At 34.0% G+C, this 23,498-nt stretch overlaps 2 protein-coding genes across 4 annotated transcripts; both read left to right on the forward strand.

Annotated features, from left to right (window-relative positions):
* The first annotated feature begins 1,027 nt into the window (after window positions 1-1,027).
* Window positions 1,028-10,271, forward strand: LOC105773057 (topless-related protein 4). Of its 3 annotated transcripts, none has more exons than XM_012594669.2 (26): window positions 1,028-1,194; window positions 1,390-1,479; window positions 1,608-1,787; window positions 1,948-2,061; window positions 2,168-2,326; window positions 2,413-2,590; window positions 2,671-2,794; window positions 3,109-3,224; window positions 3,843-4,014; window positions 4,161-4,270; window positions 4,362-4,431; window positions 4,540-4,613; window positions 4,743-4,838; window positions 4,922-5,017; window positions 5,724-5,851; window positions 5,966-6,200; window positions 6,285-6,449; window positions 6,551-6,643; window positions 6,789-6,935; window positions 7,365-7,475; window positions 7,602-7,781; window positions 8,060-8,188; window positions 8,274-8,369; window positions 8,771-8,959; window positions 9,232-9,398; window positions 9,525-10,271. In XM_012594669.2, the coding sequence occupies exons 2-26, from the start codon at window positions 1,400-1,402 to the stop codon at window positions 9,721-9,723; spliced, it is 3,408 nt and encodes a 1,135-aa protein (XP_012450123.1). In that variant the 5' UTR covers window positions 1,028-1,194; window positions 1,390-1,399; the 3' UTR covers window positions 9,724-10,271. The 3 variants fall into 3 exon arrangements, with proteins under 3 accessions (XP_012450123.1, XP_012450124.1, XP_012450125.1); XM_012594670.2 differs by having other exon boundaries at window positions 3,846-4,014; XM_012594671.2 differs by having other exon boundaries at window positions 3,894-4,014.
* Window positions 10,272-20,313: 10,042 nt separating this feature from the next.
* LOC105773942 (actin-related protein 6) lies at window positions 20,314-22,761 on the forward strand. The gene is made up of 8 exons (XM_012596162.2): window positions 20,314-21,064; window positions 21,187-21,394; window positions 21,480-21,543; window positions 21,647-21,731; window positions 21,836-21,886; window positions 21,979-22,041; window positions 22,142-22,273; window positions 22,366-22,761. The coding sequence occupies exons 1-7, from the start codon at window positions 20,379-20,381 to the stop codon at window positions 22,269-22,271; spliced, it is 1,287 nt and encodes a 428-aa protein (XP_012451616.1). The 5' UTR covers window positions 20,314-20,378; the 3' UTR covers window positions 22,272-22,273; window positions 22,366-22,761.
* The last annotated feature ends 737 nt before the right edge of the window (window positions 22,762-23,498 follow it).

Consider the following 23,498-nt stretch of genomic DNA (forward strand, 5'->3'; position numbering starts at 1 on the left):
TCAATTTTAGTCCTTATAACATGGTTTATTTTGTTACAGATGCCGAAAAGAGGCATGATTTGGACACAACATTAATATATAGTTATAGATTACCTAACTATTTTTTAATGGATTTGTTTTTCAACTAAGGAATTATCTGAATATTATTTATGGATTTGGTTTTAAATATGGAAAGCTTATAGTAAGTTTCATATAAATAGTAAAAAGAAAAAATTAAGGTCAGCTTACTTTTCCACATTTAATTACATATTTCTAGTAAAAGATTAATTACCATATATGTTACCTTAATCAGTTAATACTTCCCTTATCTTAAAATCTCATTTTTTATGGTAAAGTGTTTTTAAGTCCCATAATTATAAATAATAAATATAATACAATAGTTAAATTTCTTGTCAAATAAATTAAATCAGAAACTGGAGATACGTAATGATAAATTTGGTAATTATGCCTTGGGAAGTAGTCCATAAAATACACTATTATAAGTACTTCCACTTATCACTATAAGTAGTTCGACGTTTCTAGGGAAATTTATTTATATACCCCTTTCTTATTATGTTATTAATGGTTCAACTTTCTTCTTCTTCTTTTTTAAATGATAAGATTGCATTTTTTAAAAACGTAAATTATTGGAAACAAAAGGAAAGAAAATCCCCATTTTCATCTCTACTTTTTTTACGAAAAAATTAAATTTTAGATCACCCAAAATTTAATATGTTTGAATAAGTTTACTAGTTGTTGTGATTTTATTTTAATTTTCAATATAAATTGGAAGGTTGCATGAAAAAATAATTGAATAGGGAAGAATTTTGATTGGTTGGGAGGAAAGGCCTATATAGTATTTCCATATTAATAGATCTCGTTTCTCATCTCGTCTCGTTTACAATTTTCTCGTATCGTCTCGTTTACGGATTTCATTTGTCTGATGCTGGCATATTTATTAATTTCATTTTGTTTGTTTCTTAATTTATTTTCTCATCTTTCAAATCCTAACCCTTTTCTCTTCTGTATAAATACTTCACCAGAAACATCAACCCAGAAAACAGAGAGAGAGAGAGAGACAGGCGAGACAAACAGCTCCAAAAGGAGAAAAAAAAAAAAAAGAAAAAAGAAAAAGAAAGAAGAGAAAGCAGTAAAACGACCTGCCGTTCTCTTCGCTTTCTCCAAAAATTTCTCCCGATCTGTGCAATTAATCTGGTAAATTTTCATTTCATTCTATATTTTTTATAATCTTTTTTTTTTAATTTCGGATGATATTATTGGGTTGTTGAATTTTAAGAGTTGGGACTGTAATTTTTTAGGGTTTTTTTGGGTTATTTTTTGAAGTATAATTGATTATGAGAAGCTCAGATCTCTTTGTTCTTTTATTGTTTTGTTGATTTCTTTTTACAGAATTAGAATCATGTCCTCGCTTAGCAGAGAACTTGTGTTCCTTATACTTCAATTCCTTGATGAGGAGAAATTTAAAGACACTGTTCATAAGTATGCTCTTATCTTTGTACTCCTTTTATTTTTCTTTTCTTTTCTTCTGTCTTTTTAGAATTTAAATTTTTTAATCTGTTCATGCATTGTTTTGTGTATTTGTTGATTAATATATTTAAATTTAATAGATTGGAGCAAGAGTCGGGGTTTTTCTTCAATTTGAGATATTTTGAGGAAATGGTGACAAATGGAGAATGGGATGAAGTGGAGAAGTATCTTTCAGGGTTTACAAAAGTTGATGATAATAGATATTCCATGAAAATTTTCTTTGAGATTCGAAAACAGAAGTACCTTGAAGCACTGGACAAGTAAGCCCTTTTTTTAAAAGTTCATTTTTGATAGTCTTCTAATTCCGTCCACTACTTGGTCAGCCTTGTGAGTTGGATTATCAAATTTGCAGGTTAATTTAGTTGTCATTATAAAGCGAATGATAGTAAGTTCATCTGTATTTTCCTGACATAAATGCAGGCGGGATCGCACCAAAGCCGTGGAGATTTTAGTTAAGGACCTAAAAGTGTTTTCAGCTTTTAATGAGGAACTTTTTAAGGAAATTACACATCTGTTGACGTTGGAAAACTTTAGGTACAACTGAAATATTAGTTCTCCGATTCTGCTTGTCTAATATGGCAGAACTTTGTCTTCTTTGTGTTTGTGTTCACGAGATTTGATGGCTTATGTTAATACACAGAGAAAATGAGCAACTATCAAAATATGGAGATACAAAATCTGCTAGGGGTATAATGCTTGCTGAATTAAAGAAGCTAATAGAGGCTAACCCCCTTTTCCGTGATAAGCTTCAGTTTCCTACGTTGAAGAATTCAAGACTGCGGACACTAATAAATCAGAGGTCTCATATTCTGGTGTCTAGATTCTATACCTGATTCCTTCCTTCTGTGAGCTTCCTAACAGTTATTTATTGTCGTTATAATGCAGTTTGAACTGGCAGCATCAGCTTTGTAAGAATCCAAGACCTAATCCAGACATAAAAACTCTATTTGTAGACCACAGTTGTGGGCAACCAAATGGTGCTCGAGCTCCATCCCCTGTCACTAATCCTTTAATGAGTGCTGTTCCAAAGGCAGGGGGTTTTCCTCCACTGGGTGCTCATGGTGTAAGTTAATAGAAGTCATAAGTAATTTAGCTGTTTTTGGAGTGTGTATTTCTTTTGACTTCATGTACATGTATTTGCAGCCCTTTCAGCCCACACCTGCTGCTCTTCCAACCTCTCTTGCGGGATGGATGGCTAACCCAAGTCCTGTGCCTCATCCTGTGGCTTCTGCTGGACCAATAGGACTTACTGCCCCTAACAATGCAGGTGGTTATTGATAGGATGTTTTCATTGACTTCAAAGTGCTTTTGCTTTACTAAGTTCTACATTTTTCATGTCGGGGATTGTTTTGAAGCTATATCTGTATTTAGAATTATGTGGCCTCAGACAGGACATGATACGTGAAACTGTTAGGTAAAGGCATATTTGTTGCTAGTATGTTTTTAAGATGTAAAACCAAGAAACACTGGAAATTCGCCAGAGCATTGAGATTTTAGGATACAGGCTGCATAGTGCTTTTAGTGAAATGCATATCTTGATGGACTATCATCTTACCTTCTATATATTTTAAAAAACGGCAGCTGCAATCTTGAAACGACCTAGAACTCCTCCAACCAATAACCCAGCTCTGGACTACCAGTCAGCAGATTCTGAACATGTTTTGAAGAGATCAAGGCCCTTTGCAATGCCAGACGAGGTACCACATACTAATAATACCCATTGTTCTTGTTCACAATTATATTTACCTCATGACCTCTGTGTAAGACATGCATATCAATTTTTTATATCCATCAAATAGTATGGCTTTGAGATGCATGTGATGCAATTTGTTGAGGTTTAGAGGAAATTAATTAATTCTTGTAATGATTTAGATTTATATAAAACTTTATTTTTACACTAAGTTGAAAATTTTTGTTAATTAGTTGCTGCTTCCCTCGTTTTACCTAAATTATGAGTAATCAATGAAATGTGGTATAACAGGGTCCATGAGGCCGAATGAAAAATTTTATTTGCTTTGCTTGGTTTTTGAGTTCCATTCTTGGTTACTTCTACTTTTCTGTCATTAATTGCTCATATTTGGTTGCTCTTTATCACCAGAAAGGGAAAAACTGGTAATAGACAGTTTATACAGTTTCGACAATTTTGTGGATTTTAGTTGGCTTGTATATCACCTTAAGGGTTTTTCTGCCATTAGTCTTATGACTTCAATTCTGAGTAGTAAGAGATCTGCTCCATCTTGTAACATAGCATCATCCTTCCACCTTTTGCATGAAATGATATTTAATGAAGGGCATCTGATTAGCCGCTCCTTCAGCAGGTCAATAATCTGCCAGTAACTATTTTGCCTGTTCCATATGCTGGCCAGACCCACGGTCAGAGTTCATACTCACTTGATGACTTGCCCAAGACTGTTGTTATGACTCTAAGTCAGGGGTCTGCTGTCAAGAGCATGGATTTCCATCCAGCACAACAAATTCTACTTCTAGGTGAGCCAACCCACTGATATAAAAATTTTCATGCATGCTTAGATTTCATTTCCTCTAAATTGCGTACGTTTCCGTATTCTGGTTTTAGCTTCCCTTTCATGTTGTGTGCTAATTGTATTTTCTCTGTATTTGGTTTGCAATTTCAGTGGGAACAAACATCGGTGATATCATGGTGTGGGAAGTAGGTAGTGGTGAAAAGATAGCTCATAAAGCTTTTAAGGTCTGGGACCTTTCAGCCTGTTCAATGCCTCTGCAGGTATTTCTTTGTTTCACCTTTTAACAAGATATACTGAACATGAAGTAGTTATTTTGTGCTTTCTTAAAATGTAACCATCTGATTCTCACAGGCATCTTTGGCGAATGATTATACAGTCTCGGTCAACCGTGTTGTGTGGAGCCCTGATGGAGCTCTTTTTGGTAATTCTTGGAGCTATAACAATTGGACTTCTGATAGTCTACTTCTGTACATAGGAGATTTTTTCATGTAAATCGAATACTAGATTTGAGATTTTCTCCCTATTTCAGGTGTTGCATACTCCAAGCATATTGTGCACATATACTCCTACCATGGTGGTGATGATCTACGTAACCGCTTAGAGGTTTGTCTGATCAGTCAATTCGATTAGGCTCATCTAGTTTTAAGTTTCTATTTAAAATTACTTATGCGGCCTCAGACAGGACATGGTGCTTTCTCCTAAATATATTCACTGAAATATTTTTTATTTTAGATTGAGGCTCATGCTGGAAGTGTTAATGATCTTGCGTTCTCCTACCCCAACAAGCAATTATCTGTTGTCACTTGTGGCGAGGACAGGGTTATTAAGGTTGCTTGTCGTCTTTTTATTTTTATAAAATAATCTCACTCCATCTGTTTGATATGGCTTTCTAACAGGCTCACATCTTGTAGGTATGGGATGCTGCTTCTGGGGCCAAACAACATACTTTTGAGGGTCATGAAGCACCTGTCTATTCCATATGCCCTCATCACAAGGAAAATATTCAGGTAACAAACAGTAGCTTGGAGATTGATACTCACTTGTTCGTTAGTTTAGATTTCTTTTCCATTTCAACAGTGAGACCCAAAATCCTAAACCCCGAAAAATGTACACTTATTTTTTCTTAGTTTACAAAAAAAGCCAATAATTTGTTTAGGAAACTAAGCTAAAATTTTTTCACCATTTTATCCAAAGAATCTTAACAGATGGAATGCATAGAATTAGATAATTATGCATTTAATGTTATTTATGTTTAATACAAGTCTGCTTTTAGCTTTCCTCAATCACTTGTTTTGGAGTGGTTTGTCTTACAATGTTCTGGAGCAGAAAGGCAAACTTTTTTTGCTTGAGTTCTAGCATGAAAACTGCAGTTTCTGTTTGTAAATTCAGTGGTTTTACCTCCAATGACCTCTTCTTTCTGCTTAAGTCATGTTTAAATAAACATAGGAGGGTTGTAAACATAATCTTCTATGGAGTTCAATATGCGACATGGTAAAAATATTTGAAATATTGGGATATTGAGCTTGTTATGGAACCACCACTCCCTTATGGTTTCTTTCACATTCCTTAAGAACTTATCTACCTTTCTTTTGGGGTTTCTTTTTTTGGGAATTTATACATTTTTAATCATTGGTTTCCTGTAAGTTTCATGTTTATTTTGCTGTCAAGCTTAAAGACTTCCATTTTCTTCTTTGTTTTCTTCTGTGTTTTCAGTTCATTTTCTCAACAGCAACTGATGGGAAAATAAAGGCATGGTTGTATGATAATATGGGCTCAAGAGTTGACTATAACGCTCCTGGTCAATCATCCACAACAATGCAATACAGTGCTGATGGAACAAGGTTCATGTCTTATTTGTACTCTATAATTCTGGTCTTTCTCTTTTGGGGTTGTTCTTTTTCTTTCTATTCTTTAACAGTAATATTAATCCTTTAATTTATATCTGCCACTTATAGGTTGTTCTCATGTGGGACAAACAAAGAAGGGGAATCATTCTTGGTGGAATGGAATGAAAGTGAAGGAGCTGTCAAGAGGACATATTTTGGTCTTGGAAAGAGATCTGTGGGAGTTGTTCAATTTGACACAACAAAGAATAGGTTCTTGGCTGCTGGTGATGAGTTCTCTGTCAAATTCTGGGACATGGACAATCTTAATCTATTAACAAGTACTCCAGCTGATGGTGGATTGCCGGTACATAAGCGCATGCCTCATTTCATGTTAGGCTGTCTGATGCTTACTCTCCCTACTAACCTTAATTGTTATAACAAAATGCAGCCGTCTCCTTGCATTCGATTTAACAAGGAAGGAACATTGTTAGCTGTTTCAACTGATGATAATGGGGTTAAAATTCTAGCAAATTCAGATGGGGTTAGGTTCCTACGGACGGTGGAGAATCGTTCATTTGATGCTTCTAGAGTTGCTCCTGCTGCTATAGTAAAGGTAAAAGCTCTTTATATATACGAATACGTACAACTATGCAATCATTTATGCATATTTGTTCTATGAAAATATATTTCCTGAGTGCCTGATTTATGTAATAGACTCCTAGTGTTGGTCCATTTGGCTCTAACAATGCAACTATTGGAACAACCATTGGTGACCGGGCTGCACCAGTAGCTGCTATAGTTGGAACAGTGAGTTACCTTTCATAATCTTACCCTAAATACATTTGGCAGAAATTTACATAATCTTTTAAATGCAATCTCTAACAAGTAATTTTTGTATGAAACAATTTATGATCTATTATGATCTAACCTTTGCTTTTCTGTGTCTCTCCAGAACAATGATGCTCGAACTTTGGCTGATATAAAGCCCAGGATTACAGATGAGTCAGCGGAAAAATCTAGGATCTGGAAACTTACAGAAATTAATGAACCATCACAGTGCCGCTCCTTGAGGCTTCCTGATAGTTTGACAGCAATGAGGGTAAAGCTCAGTCTCTAGTTGCGTAACATTATAGAACTTGGTCATAGTTGTGCCTGAATATGCCTTTTTTCTAAAATCAGCTTCTCATGAATAGTTCAATAAGATTTTATCCTCTTCTGTGTGGCAAAAACTATTGTGTTTTTCAGCTATCGTGGTTAATAATTTGGTACCTAAGTTAACTATATAAATATTTGCAGTTTGGTTAGGCTGTGGTTATAATCTGAGTAGAGTATGATAAATAACATAAAGAGTGCTCTATTTAATATGGTAATTTTCAATGACTTGATGAATGTAGATGCTTAAAATACCACGAGAGAGTATCGTCTTAGGCAGTTAGTTATGTGAAATTTAACGAATTTTTGTTGATAATATGTACTTATTTATTTATAGAAAAAGGACAAGCGATTATTATTTTTTGCTTGATTTCAGGTTTCTAGACTAATATATACAAATTCTGGAGTTGCCATATTGGCATTAGCGTCTAATGCTGTACACAAGCTCTGGAAATGGCAGAGGAATGATCGCAACGTAACTGGGAAGGTCTTTTAATTTCTTTAACAACTCTTTGCTAGGTCGCATACCTGGTTTCCTAATTCTATTTTTAGTTGATTTTATTTTCTTATTGTTATTATAAGCTAGATATTAACTAAGTCCTGCCTGTTGTAGGCCACAACTAGTGTAGCACCACAATTATGGCTGCCTTCAAGTGGAATATTGATGACCAATGATATAAGTGATACAAATCCTGAAGATGCTGTTCCATGCTTTGCACTTTCAAAGAATGATTCTTACGTCATGTCGGCTTCAGGGGGTAAAATTTCACTATTCAATATGATGACATTTAAGGTAGGGCATTCTCCACTCATCTCATTCTTTGGACATCATTACATTTTTAGGAAAGCTTTGGATTTTTAGGTTAATAGGCCATTTAAAAGGATAAGTGTTCATATTATAGTCATGAAGTTTAAGGAATGCTGATTAATTGAGAATGTTTAATTGGTTAGATTTTTAGGTTGAAACTGACTGACAATGAGGTTATTTTTTGTGATGATCGTAGTTTGCATAATCTGATTCCGTACTTCTTTATATTCATTGTTGTATCTTTGTGCTTTCTTAATATGCAGACAATGACAACGTTCATGCCCCCACCACCAGCAGCCACATTTCTTGCATTTCATCCTCAGGACAATAATATCATCGCCATAGGCATGGATGATTCATCGATCCAAATTTACAATGTTCGGGTGGATGAGGTCCTTTTAATTGACTTAAAACTTCGATGGTTGTTGATACGAAAGTGGAAATTATTTGATTAACTATGTGCTCTATTTTTAACAGGTGAAAACAAAGTTAAAAGGTCATCAGAAAAGAATAACAGGTCTTGCCTTCTCTCATACTCTGAACGTGCTTGTATCTTCGGGAGCCGACAGTCAGGTGCAAAATATTAGCTTCTTTCCCACACATGCTGCTTGTATCCTAAAGCAGTTCAACAATCCACTTTGAGAAAGCTAGAATAATTGATACTTAGAGATATGGTTAAGGTGAAGTTTAGAGTCATAGGCGTGGATCGAGTTAATCTTGTTAAGGACCGTAGAGAAAGCTTGGGTAGGGAATGATTCCCTTGAATTTATGCTTGTGAAAACATATTAATTTATTATGCTTATATAAGGTCTTTCCTACTTGGTTTGTTGGTAGTTTATCATATTAAACACTACACAGAACTTCATAGGACTTACCATGAATAGGGATGTCTTATAAAAATGATTTTTAGTACTTTTTATGGAGTTAACTCTCCGTTTGTCTGCTAATTATTCCATGTTCGTTTTTCTCTACAGCTCTGTGTATGGAGCACAGATGGATGGGAGAAGCAAGCTAGTAAGTTCTTGCAAATCCCAAATGGCCGGGCAGCATCTCCTCATGCAGAGACTCGTGTTCAGTTTCACCTAGATCAGATACATTTGCTGGCAGTTCATGAAACACAGATTGCAATATTTGAAGCACCAAAACTAGAATGCCTAAAGCAGGTGTCTGAGCTTATTTGCTGTATAATATATATTTTCTAGATTTTTATTGCTTAAAATCTATGTTTAAATCAAGTGCACTTCAGGAGGTAATTGCATTTAGAATATTTTCATGCATGTATTTAGGAGTGGGCAGGCAATGCCAAATTCAACCTTTTAGAAATCGTTTCGCTGCTAGTACAGTCTGCTATTTGTCAATACAACCCCTTTTTTTTTGGGGGGGGGGTTTATTTTGAGGTTATTAATATTGTTTTGGAGTTGTTTTCTCAAAACAGTGGGTCCCTCGAGAAGCCAGCGGTCCAATTACTCATGCAACATACTCCTGTGACAGCCAATCGATATATGTGAGTTTTGAAGATGGAAGTGTTGGTGTGCTTACTGCTTCAACACTCAGATTGAGATGTCGAATTAGTCCCGCAGCATATTTACCTCCAAATCCAAGGTGCTTTTTCTCTTTCTATTTATTAAAGCAGTCATAAACACAATTTGAGTTAATAGTTAATTATCATATCGTGATTCAATCCAATACGTTTTGTGGTGGAAGTTTCTAACAATGCACCTTGAACAGCTTGAGAGTTTTTCCACTCGTCATTGCGGCACACCCATCCGACCCAAATCAATTTGCTTTGGGATTAACAGATGGTGGAGTCCAAATTGTTGAGCCATTGGAGTCGGAAGGAAAATGGGGCACGTCTCCTCCAGCTGAAAATGGTGCTGGACCAAGTACCACATCAGGTGTAACTGGTTCAGAACCTCCCCAGCGGTGACCAGCACACGTGCAGGTATTGATAGAAAGGATATAACCAAAGCATCCATTTCTAGCATGCATTTTTATCATATGCTCCCTGGTGTCATGTTAAAAAGAAATTCTCAAGGGGAAGCTTCAGAAGTATAATGGATTGGTATGAATCGCATGACGTCCTTTTTGCAGCCAAGGCATATAGTGTTGATTTCAGGGATTTTGGTGTAAATTTAGGAGATGTTGGCTTAGAGAAGGTGGGTCTGACTATAGACTTGAAAAAAAAAGGGAGCGAAATCAGACAAAAAATTTCTGTTGGTTTATAACTAGGAATCCTGGCGGGTTTCCCATTATTATTTAGCCTTTTAGAAACTATATTAATTATGTTTATTTTTTTGCTTATGCTTCGGTTATTTTTTTTTTAAATTAAGAAATTGTTTTAACGGCTACTATTTGTCCGTACCGTGTAATATTTGGATGTGACACGAAATATGATACGGAAAAAAAAGGATATAAAGACGACACAAACAAATAAGGTGAATTATAGAATGTTTATAAATGAGTTGAGTTGGTATTTCCCTTATGTGTGTTTTCATTTCTGATTTATTAATACTATGGATTGAAAGTAATTTAAGTAAAAGTTAAAAGTTAAATGAAGTAAATCATAAATAGTGGAAAAGAAATGAAAAAAAAAAACACGCATCTTAAAAATTTGTTTTGTAGTAAATTGAAGGATATTTATTTTTCCTTACTTTACTAGTTTATATCATAAAGTCAATCCAAATATAGGCTAATGTAATTTTTATTTTTAAAATGTTAGTTTTGTGATTTTAATTTTATTAATTTGAATAGTTTAATTTAAATATAATAAAATATAATTTATTCAAATATAATATTTTTAAAAGTAAAATCGAATTTACCATTTTAGCCCTTAACATTTTTTTTTGTAAGAAACAGATAGAAGGTGGAATCAGTTTAACTTTCAATCTCTTAATCGGTTGAATTGGATGGTTCAAACAAATACTTAAGATGGATAAAATAATGATTATTATAAGAATACTAAATTTTAAAAGATTTTAAAATGTTAAATATTAAAATATTAAGAAATGCATATTTACAAAATTAAAGATAAAAGCAAACTGAAGAATTGTTAAAAAAAATAAAAATAAAAATTTCATAAAAAAGTTAGTTAACTAGAATAATCTTAAATATATAACCATCAATCATTAATATATATGATTGATTGTCTTCATAAAAAAAAAATCTCTCTAGTGAACCAACGTGATAATATTAATCATAGGGTTCAACTAAGGTTAACCGGCTCAAAGTATTTTATGTTATTATACCATGACTACTGATAGAGGCCGTAGGTTTTGTTTCAGGACCTTCTCCCACTTAATATTTTAAAAACGATACAAGTTTTTAATTTCAGTTTCAATTATGAATGATTAAATATGCAAACAAGTACATATGACATTCTTTCCTAAACTAAATGACATGCTTAATCATGTATGTATAGACACTGTCCTTAATTTATCAACATTCAATTATTCATAATATTCATAAATACCAAAATTCTAATTAAAATCAATCAACTCTAATCGATCAAAAAATTTCATGGTTTCATCCTAAGAAAAAAGAGAGTAAAATAATTAAAAAATTTCAAAAGCATTCTTTGGGTTTTCTAGGTTAAAGCCAGACATCCTGAATATCCGAAAAGAACTTGTGTACCAACACCACGATAACCAAAACTAAGAGTGAACAATCTTGTGAGCCTAACAGTTTTTCGTTGTTGTTATGAGCTCCGCTGATCGGTCATCACCATTGTCAGACTATCAATGTAACATCCCGAGATAGGGCCTAAAAGTTTTGGCCTTGCAAGTGAGGGTTCGCCAAAAAAATATTAGTAAGGATCTCCAGAGATACGACGAAGCAATGTACGCCAAAAGATGTGGTAAGAGGGTGCACTAAATTCATTGCAAGTTGTGTTCACCAGTTGGTTTGGCGAAAGTTGAATTAGACTTAAATTAAGAAATTAAGATATTGTGTATCTAGGATACTTTTTGTTCACATAACCTTCTTCTAAACCGATTTGGGTTTCCTAAGTCAAGTAGAGTATTCAAAGAATACTAAGACACTTGATTCCTATAAATACAACCCTTATTCCATAAAAATTCTCTCATCGATTATTCTATTGTCAAGTTTTTGTTCAGAACCAAGTTTGTAGAAACCAAGGTAAGTCTTTATCCTGTTAGGGTTGATTGTCCAGGAAGCTAGGTTTGCTTGTATATTTGTATATGTTCTATTTGTTTAGTAATTTGTGTATATTCATGTATGTATGTTGCAAATTAGCCGGACCATCTACCATCAAAGATAAAAGCAAAGCAAAACTCGTTTAAATTTCTCAGCTTTTCAGTGCGTGTTTAGGGTTCGTTATTGTGTGCGAACTGCTATATTTTCCAAGAAATTTAGGTTTTTAAACTAAGTCCCAAGAGTAAGCTTTTCTATAAAACTTTGTTTTCAAGTTCTGAGATTCTGTTTTCAAGCTATGTTTTTAAAGTTATTTTTATGCGTGCTCCTATGTGAGCCTAAGTTTTAAGATATGTTTTTAAGGTACGATTTTATAAACTGTGTTTACGAGCTTTTGTGCAAGCTCTATATAAACAAGTGCTTTTATGCGAGCTTATATGTTGGATATAATGACATGCCATAGGATTCTGAGTACTCATAAGCAAGTTTGTGATTTGGGTGTTAAGGCTCTGAAACATGTGGAAGGATAATGGAATGTCAAGCTATGCTCTATTCATAGGGATATGTTGGCATACAGGAGAGTGTTTAGCTTATCACTACACTTATGAGACATGTTAATGACTCTCTGAGTCACAAGTGAGGCACTATAAGGAGGTTTGCTTATCCAAAAAAAAAAAAAAACAAGTGCAAGTGATTATGAACAAGTTTTTATGAAATTGTTATTAACAACACAAGTATAAGAATAAGAATAAGAACAAGCACAAGCACATGTTTATGTTTTAAGTTTTCCTTTTAGAAACAAGCTAAGTTTTTAAGTATAATTGCAACAAAGTACATATGAATCTGTTTCAAAGTTATATGACAAGTAGGTAATTGGAATTTGAGTCTTGCAGCCTTACAGTGAGCCCAACTCGTAAAACAGTTTTTGAACTAAGCTTCTATTTTAAACACCATATTTTTTAAGGCATGTTTTATCAATTCTTGTATATTCACTAAGTTCTCAATGAACTCACCAGCTCCTCTCTTACTTCGCAGGTAAGTAGGTCACAGATGGTAGTGGCGAGGTAGATGATCTAGGCAAGGCTAATTCCTGAACAGAAATCTACGGACCTGGGAAAAAGGATGGGTTTATTTGTGTGGGTTTAGTTTTATTAAAGTTGCTACTGTTATTAAAACAATTTCCTTAAAGTTTAATTTTATTTTTGCAAAACCTTAAATTAAACCCTTGTTGTTAAATTCTTCTTTTCGGTACAAATAAAGTTTAAGTTCATTATTCCTCCTTACATACATGCTATGTTGTATTCTTTTAATTTTTCTAGAATATGTCTTAAACTAAATGCAAGTCAGTTGGATTGCGAAGTACTATTTCATGCAACCCCTAAATGTTTGCAACCCTCAACATGCATGTGAACCTTTGGAAATAATAATCTTACTATTTAGTGAACCCTATAAAAAGTATAGAACCCTTGCATGAACGTCTCCTTTTGTTGCGATGCTTGTTTTGTATGCGAACTCATGATGTCTTTTTATGTGCAAAATTAGGTAGTATGCAAACCTATGATAATTTGCGCACCCGTGTTATTGTGTGAACTCATGTTTTTCGTTGTTATGCCAACCTATGTTGCCGTACGAACCTTAATAATAACTTCTATGTACTTGTATTTATGTTTGAGTATGCATACCCTAAAATTCCCTGTTTATTTCTTTCATGCAAACATTTAAGTTTCACTGTTTAAATGACATGCGAATCCTTTCCCTGTTTATTTTTGTAAGTTCGCATGTTTTACATTCTATGTATGATTTAATTTCGTTGTTGTGTTATAACTTAGAATATTATATGTTGTATATACGTGGTGTGTTGGAGGTTAGGTTGTGAGTTAATGGAGAGTCACCCTGATGACTAATATAACTCACCAGATTAGGGTCGAACTAATTCAGTCGGGTTTGGGGTGTTACAGTCGACTAGCCACCCTGCCATGCTATCGCTGCCCACGTCCGTTTGCCCTGTTAAACCCACTTTCCAGTGCCTTTGCATTAGCGCCTATAACTTGTTTGTTGGTCGGGGTAGCTGCACACTTGTTGTGCTGGTGTCACGACTCCTACGCCCCATAGGGCTCGAAGCCCTAGCATGCTACATGGTTCACTTGGTTGGTCGGGGCGTCATACCTTGGGTCTTCCAGTCCTTGGTGTTGCTCTTGGTTTTTTTAGATTGACTAAGGCGCGGTGCTCTAACCAGTCTCACCTGGTTAGTCGTCACTTGGCTAGGCATGATGCTTGGCTATTGTCACGTTACATGCGTGCCTGCTGGGGCGCAAAGCCCCAACACTTTGAGTGCCTTGGGGCACTTGATGGGGCACTATGCCCTAACTGTTGCTCGTTCCACACATCCAACTAAGGCGCGACGCCTCGACCTCTTGTGCTTGTTGTCGACCATGACTATTTGCCAAACTAAACGGAGATTGAATGATGAACGAATATAAAATAATAAATATTCATTCATCCAAAACATGCATATAATGCAAGAATGTCACTTCTCATCAATTTAACTAATCAAAAGTGAGAGAGAAGTAATCTGATTTACACTATAAACATAGCATAGCTCGACTCTAATACCAATTGTTGAAAAACTTGATTTAGAAATTGATTTTGTTGCATAGCGAAAAATTAAAATTTTTCTAAATCGATTATTTGTGTTATTCATAGCAACAAACCTTTTACTAAAATTGTACCCGTGTTTTAGGATAGGCGGTCTAGGTCGTTTCCCAACTTTCTACCAACATGATATTCTCTGCCATTCTCAAACTTTGGCTTGCCTAGAATGTGGGCCCTAATTCATGAACCGATAAACACAATAAAAGCTTTATTGATGTTCCAATGGGGAAGATCAATATCTCTCTATAGGCTAGAAACCTAAAAAAAACTCTCAAAGTTAAAATTTTTTTCTAGAATATATCTCACTAATTTGGTAGAGTAACAACACTTAGTGTCACATGTTTGATCTAACCCATGGTCTTTATTTATAGAGAACATCGCAAAATTCTTCGTTCAAAAAGAAGCAAAAAATAAAAATATTTTAGTAGAAAAACACATATCCCTAATAAGATAATAGTGGTGGGTGGCAACGCACCTTTTGATATATTATGTGTGCCACCCACCCTTGCCAAGTAGGCCTTAATGGACCTTTCTTGAATTAGATACAATTATATGATCCATTTAACCTTTAAACTAACTCATATAATTTAACTAACCCAATAAATTGTTTTTATATTTTCAAACTATTATTTTATTCAATTAATTCACTCAATTAAATTATTTTATCAACCCAATTTCAATTTCGTTAAAGTCATGACAACTTTACTGTACCAAAATCTTGAGTAAATAAATTTAATTGTCTTGTTCAATAAAATTGTGACGATTAATTAATTTAATTTTCACTTTAAACTTTAATTATTTAATTAAAATCAATTAAATAATAATTTGAAGAAGTTAATTTAATCTCCAAGTCATCTTTTGCTCATCATTGTGGATAGTGATACGTGTTAGATTTCTCCAATTCATCGTTTCTGTTCATCATATCTGTAACAACCCGATTTTCAGTGGTCCCAGAAACGGTGGTTTTGAAACCCCGTTCTCCGATGATCGAGTCAGTAAATATTATTGAATAATATTCACAAGTCAATTATAGTATTATATTGAATTTTAGTCTAGTGAATTTGTTAATCGGATAGTAGTTAAGGTATAAGTGTATTGACCCTATGGTTAGTGGTGTCAAAAAATGAGGTATCGGGACCTCGTTTCTGTAAACCAAATCCATGAATATTTTTATTAAATATTTACAGAGTTGTTATAAAGGTGAATTGAATTTTGGATAGGTAAGTTTACCGAATTAGTAACTAATTAAGATACAAGAACTAAATAATAAAAGTGGTAAAAGTTAATCGCTAAATATTTTTATTTGTTAAAGAAGCTTATTTAATAATTAAACAAGGTTCCATGTGACAATTAGGTCATTTAAATAGTGATGGATGGTTAGGTTAGTTTATTAGTAAATTTTATATTAAAATTGTAAAATAAACACCTTTTTAATTATAAAAAAAAATAAGTAAAACAAAAAGATGAAAGACATTTGTTATTCTTTTCATCTTCTTTCCACCGGAAGCTCATCCAAAGAACCAATGAAGCCATGATCAAATTCTCAAGCTTCTGATGTATTGCATGGTAAGCCAATTGAGGCCTGTTTTTCGTAAATATTATGTTTTTGTAATCATTGTAGCTTGATTAAGCTAACCCGGGTATTGAATTGTAAAATTGTCAAAGTTTCTAAAAGCTACCATTGTTATTTTTTTTTGAAGTTTTTGATGTTAAATGGTTGAATATTAAGCTTAGATGTTAAATATGACTAATTTGTAAAATGAAATTTATTAATTTTGAGCATAGGTATTAAAGAGTAAATATTTCAAAATTGGTGTTGAAATTCTATAATTATTGACAATAGAGGGCTGTAGAAGGATATAATTGAGATTGATTTTGAAATCGATGCTCAAATGTGAAGGATATTACAATTTTGGTTTTAGAGACTAAATTGAATAAAATGAAAAACTTGAGGAAATATTTGATAAGTGAAATTTAATTGATACATGTTTATAGTAGGCTGTTAAATAATGTTTTCTATTGATAATTGAATTAAATTATGATATAGATTGGGATTTAAAACAATTGGAGGATAATCAAAAAAAGAAAATTGTAGATTTGTCCCGACATCTTATCGGTTGCTATTTTTGCCAATTAAGTTCATATGGTGTATTTATATTTTGATTTCTCATGTATATTATATTGTGAATGTTATATATATAATATATGTTTTAGTGAACTTTGGATTGTTTACAATTTAATACAAAAGGGTGAAAATTGATTAAATTGAAATGGAATAACATGAACTTACAAGATGGAATTAGCCCCGTTAAACTTCATAAATGTATTGTACACATGGCTACAGGTTGATTTTTGATGATTCTGAGATCCAACATTTGTTGCGGACTCGAAGATACATGTGACACAGGTTTAGTTCGGACAAGTAACTTGATGTCGTTTTAAAGGTTTAACCCAGATGGGTAACCTTACATGTATATACAACTCTGGCCTAGCTATTTGATGTGTTGATTTAAATGTTTAGCCTAGACGGGTAACCTGACACAAATATATGTTCAACTCGGACAAGCAATAGATGTGATTATTTATTGATGATTACCAAGTTCTAGCATTTGTTGCGGAATCGAAAATACATGTGACACAAGTTTAGCTCGGACGAGTAACCTAATGTCATTTTTTAGCCCGTAGGGGTAACCTGACATGTATCTTTACAGCTATTTGATGTGTCGATAAAATGTTTAGCCCGGGTGGATAACTTGACACCAATGGATATAATTAGCTTGAACGAGCATCAGACGTGATTTACACCTATGTATTGAGCTCCTTTACGATATTTCGTTGGGTAACACAAAAGATGTGAAATTTAAAATTGATAAGTTACGAAATAAACTTAATGTTCAAATAAAGTGGAATGAAATATTTAAATAATAAAATTTTGAGTATACATAGATGAAAGAAATGTGGTTAAATGTTAGTTAAATATTATGAAATAACAAGCTTTGTACTTGATGTATTTTTATGTTTGATAAATTATATAATCTCACATTGTGGAATTGTGTTGGTATTATAGGTAAACTTAGCTTGCACATTAGTTTAACATATGAATATTAGTTTAGGTAAGTTAATTGTTTGCATTGTATGAGCTTACTAAGTATTTGTAATGCTTACTCCGTTGTTACTATTTTCTTTGTAGATTTTGGACGTTCTGAATGTGTCATCGGATCTACGAGAAGCTTACACCTTCTGTCTCCCGATTCGGTTGACTTTTAATTATTTTAAACTGGTTATATGTGGCATGTACATAGGATTGTCAAGTGATTGTAATGTTAAATATGTTTTGTGGCATATTGTGGTATTGTTGAATTTTGAGCTCCCATGGTAAATTATAGATGTGATGATTTGCTTATGCTCATATTTGGTTTCTGAATGTGCAAATATGGGTGAACAAATATGATAGGTTATGTACATATGAATTAACTTGTGGTATGAATTGGATACGTGTTATGTAATGTTATAAATAAGTGGAATGGTTAGCATGGAACCATGTTTCATTGTTGTGATTTGGTGTCAAATGTGGCATATTGGTTAGATGTTTAAGGAAATGTTGTATGTTATGTTTTGGCATGGTATTGATATGTTTTGAACAAGTTTATATTGGCCAAAATGCATTTAGGTCACTTTTAAGAGTTGGATTTGTAACAAGCATCAAATGACCTATTTTTGCACCAGACGGGTTGAAACACGACCGTGTATCACACATGGGTTGGTGACAAGGTCGTGTGCTTATTGGAAATTAGGAAGCAATTGTACCATACGATTCCTGATAGTTACAAGGGCTGGCCACACATCCGTATGAGTACCATAGATTTTGTCATTTAATTTTCACACAGACTCAATTTGTTACACGGCCTAGCCACACAACCGTGTGACTTTTGATGAAATTTTTGGTATATTGATCCACATGGATTCTGGACACATGGTTGTGTAACTCATATTTTACATGAGTGCCTTTATATTTTGTAAATGTTGCAGTTTTATCCCTGTTTGTTCCTGGGTTAATTTTAGAGCTTTCGTGAGCTTAATTTAGACTCGGTTTTGTTTGTAACGCATGATATTTGTAATAATTGTATGTTTATTTGAAATTTATGAATTTAGTTTTTGCTTGTAACTGTTTCGTTGATTGTGGTAATATCTTATAACTCGGGTTCAACGATCGAACCAGGTGAGGGATGTTACAATATCGGTTCAAATGTAAATCATACATGGTTATATGAGCTAGCAGAAGGACCGACTGAATATATAAATTGGACTCATATAATTTGTAATCATGTTCTAACTTTTCGTCTATTAATTACAACATTACGTAGTCATGGAGTCAATCCACTAGATGTACCATGATTGAACTCTCCCCATTATATATTGTTACAAAAGCTTTTTATCAAGTGCTCGTCCAATAACCTTGTCATATGTATGTTACACTCATAGGCTACCCTTAATCTCTTTGGGTTTAATCCATTCACCAAATATTATCTTATTTTTATCTCATGATAATCATTACATATTTTTTTATGAAAGGTCAATAAATAACACATAGTAATCAAATCATCAATCTTAGAAAAATAACCCTTGGCTATGTTATTTTTCCATCTATTGTATAATGCCAATGAGAGGATATCATTTACCCTTTAATGGGCTATGAGTTTCGCTATTGTAAATGAAGTCATGTCATGAAGAAGTTATATACGAGTCACACACACATAGTGCTCACTGACTTAGGATTGATGTAAATCACACTATAAATATCAGAAGCGAATAAATCCATAAAAAAATATAGATTTATTTCACTTGGGTTATGTCCAATTTATTGTCAGTCCATAAAATCATATCTATGTCTCTATCTTTTAGAAGTCATTCTCTCCGATACTTAAGACAATTTATCTCCTTGCTTGGACTTGATAGACATCATAATAGTCTTTGAACCGATTTGCTCAATTTTTTTTCATCAAATTATGGATCATTTAGATTATCTACTAATATAAGTTGTCTTCTCACATTATGATTAGACCACATAATGCAACTTAATATTATTAAATGTTAGGTAATCAGTGATCCAATATTTGCTTATTCATTTTACTTTGCATGCAAAATCTGTTGAGGACAAATACAAATGATATTAATGTGAAAGATGAAACTTTATTAAACCATACTGTTTAAAGATTACAAGTACATTATGATGAAAAAGTACGCTAATGATACTAAATCTCAAGATATTTTAAACGTGTTTTTTTTAATAATTTTTAAAAGTTATATATTTTTGAAATCTTTTAATTTTTAAATATTTGTTGATGTGGCAAAATGTGTAACATCCTTATGAGGTACACATGGCAACCAAGTATCGCTATTTGGTTGCATCGTCATTTAGGTCATCACTTAAAAGTAGAAATGGATGAGTTTTTTAACAAAATGACCATATTGCTCTTTAATCTAAAGTATATAGATTAATTTGTCTATTTTTTTAAGTAGAGAGAGTAAAATGTAGTCCATGATACATTTATTTAATCTTACTCATCTTTTAATTTCGCCTCACTTAACAACACATTTTTAAATAAATCTCTCTTACTTACTTTTAAATAAATAAGGCAAAATGACCAAAATTTTAAAATGAGTAAACAAGTGTAGACGCTAGAAGACCAGGATTCAGGATAAGGATATAAAATTTTATTATTTTAACAATAAAAATAAATCGAATTATAGAATCAAATTGGTTCGTTCCTTTTCACCCCAATGTCAAACGTCGTCGTACTCGATAACGGCGGTGGCCTGATTAAAGCGGGCCAAGGAGGCGAGCGCGATCCCGCCGTCGTAATTCCCAACTGTCTCTACCGACCTCTTACCTCCAAAAAGTTCCTCCACCCCACCACTACCACCGAAGAAGACCTTACCTCCGCCGCTATCCGCCGCCCCATCGACCGAGGCTACCTAATCAACCCCGATCTCCAACGCGACATCTGGTCCCACCTCTTCAACTCCCTCCTCCACGTCTCCCCTTCCTCTTCCTCCCTCCTCCTAACCGAGCCCCTCTTTTCCCTCCCTTCCATCCAACGCTCCACCGACGAACTCATCTTCGAAGACTTCGGCTTCAACTCCCTCTTCGTCGCCGATTCTCCTTCCCTCGTCCACCTCTACGAGTCCAGCCGCCGTCCTGACAGCCTGCTTTCCGAGGCGCAGTGTAGTTTGGTGGTCGACTGTGGGTTCTCCTTTACCCACGTGGCCCCTGTCTTTCAGAACTATACCTTGAATTATGGGGTGAAGAGGATAGATTTGGGTGGGAAAGCCTTGACTAATTATCTCAAGGAATTGGTTTCGTATCGCTCCATTAATGTGATGGATGAAACCTTTCTAATGGACGATGTTAAAGAGAAGCTCTGCTTTGTTTCTCTTGATGTTGAAACAGATCTCCAGATTGCCAGGTATAAAACAGAGATTACTACATTTCTTTATATACATATTTCCTTCAATGTCGATTGCAATATGTGATGAATAAGCAATTGTTTCTGCTATTTTTTTAAACGATGTAGACAAATCATTACAGGAAACAAGGAAAAGACAACCTTTTTAGATGTACCTATGTATTGCCTGATGGTGTGACTCACAAAAAGGGTTATGTTGAAGACCCTGAAGCAGCCCAGAGGCATCTCAGAGCCTCTCCATCAGCTGCCATGGAACCAAACAAAGAGGCATATCAGTTGGAAACTATCGCCAAGACTGAGGAGAGGAAGAGGGTGGATTTAACTAAAAATGTAGTGTTTCAACTTTCTCTTTCTTCTTATGTGTTACATTTTCTGCCTGCACATTTTCAATGATGTTCTTGGCTTCCTTGTGTAGGAGTTTGACTTAATGAATGAACGGTTTCTCGTTCCGGAGATGATCTTCCAACCTGCAGATTTGGGTATGTATAGCTTTAGGTTTTCCATTTCATTTGGGAATCGATCAATGACGTAAGATCAATGATGTAAGAAATGCGGACATTGTTTTTTCATCTCTTGTTGCAGGAATGAATGAGGCCGGACTAGCAGAATGCATTGTTCGAGCTGTCAATGCGTGCCATCCTTATCTTCGCCCTGTACTTTATCAAAGGTGGTTTTATGTTCTTCTAAGTGCAACCTTGAAAAATATACATGTCTTTCAAGTTTAATTAACTCATGCCACTTACAAGTGTTTTTCGTCCTGTGCTTGAACAGCATTATATTGACCGGTGGAAGTACATTGTTTCCTCGATTTGCCGAAAGACTGTAAGCTTGATTCCTGCACCATTAGACTGTATTAATCCCAATTTAAGAGACGACACTGTGATTTACAGTCATAGTTATATTCTAAATTTCAGACAAAAGGATCTTCGCCCTCTTGTCCCACATGAGTATCAAGTGAAGATAACAACTCAAAACGAGTAAATTCTCTAACTTGTATATAAGTTGTTAATATGTTACATGTCTCTGCAAAGTTATTTCTATCCATTTGGTAAAAATCTTCGGGGATATGCTTGTCAGTCCGATCCTAGATGTGTGGCGTGGAGGTTCGCTTTTGGCATCGAGTCCCAATTTTGAATCAACATGTGTCACCAAGGCTGAGTATGAAGAGCATGGATCGGCTCGATGTCGGAGGAGATTCTTTCATTGAAGGTATGTTATCTGAACCAATGCAATGCATCTGTGTATGTAGCATTTAGGTTTCGGGTTTAAGGTTCTTGGATTCTCTTCTACTGTACATGAAGGAAGATGTTGCTGGATATCAACTGGCTGTTATAAGAGCTTGAGCATATCTTCCATGGTGAACAGCATTCTTTCCACGAAGGGTCGATCTCATATGCTCGCATCAAACTTGATTTGGTAAATTACTAAAATTTGAGCTCTTGAATCAATGTGTTTTCCTTGTGGAAATGAATTTCTCCACAATTAGCCAGGCATTTAAGAGGTTAGCTTTGTGAAAATGCAACGATGGGCCACAATCACTGAAGAATATATGACTCGATTGATGGACTTGTATTTATATAGGTAGTTGCTCGACTAAATTGGTGTTGGGTTAATTGGACATCAATTCAGTTGGGAAATGAGTAGAAATTTATTTTTGTTTACAAAGTAATAAATATTATTATGAGATTTTATTTTGAGGGTGTTTTTGTTGTTATTTTCTGTTTTATATTTTTACTTAAAATTTATAAAAATAAATTTAATTGGACTTGAATTATATTTCTTATATAAAATTTTCACCCATATTGTGGGTTTTCATCAGCAAATTTATTCGTTTGTTAGCTATACTACTTGATCTTTGTTCGTTTAATTAGCGTTTTTCAAGTAAAGTTTGAAGTGAATCTAATATTTTTAGAATAATTTTATTAGGTTAGAGGGTCTATATAAGTCCTTGAACTTTTTCTTTTAAAAACCAATTAAGCTTTGCAAAAAATCATGCCTAATTAGGCCCTTGAAAGGTTTTTTAACATTAATATCGTTATAAGTTATTATCATATTTGGTTTTTGTTACAATGCTTCAAACTATCCATAGTTCTTTCTCAACTCTTAAATAAAAGGATAATACGTTTCGTCGCACTCAAATTCACGTATTCTTGCACTGATAATAATGACGATGTCAATCTAATTAAGATTTAATCGGCCTTTTTAATTATTAATTTAACAATTATTATTATGTTAACACTTTCTTTCGTGGTTTCCATCTATGTTTAACATACATAGAAACCACGAAAGAAAGTGGCAAAAACCAAGCTGAAAATGATGACACTATCATTGTTCCCGGTATATTGATGGGGATTAATGTGGACGGGTGAGACTGGGGAGGGAGAACCTTGGTGAACAACGTGAAGATGGACAAATGGGTGTAAGTTTACAAGGT

This window comes from Gossypium raimondii, chromosome 6, assembly GCF_025698545.1.
Source record: "Gossypium raimondii isolate GPD5lz chromosome 6, ASM2569854v1, whole genome shotgun sequence".
NCBI lineage: Eukaryota > Viridiplantae > Streptophyta > Magnoliopsida > Malvales > Malvaceae > Gossypium > Gossypium raimondii.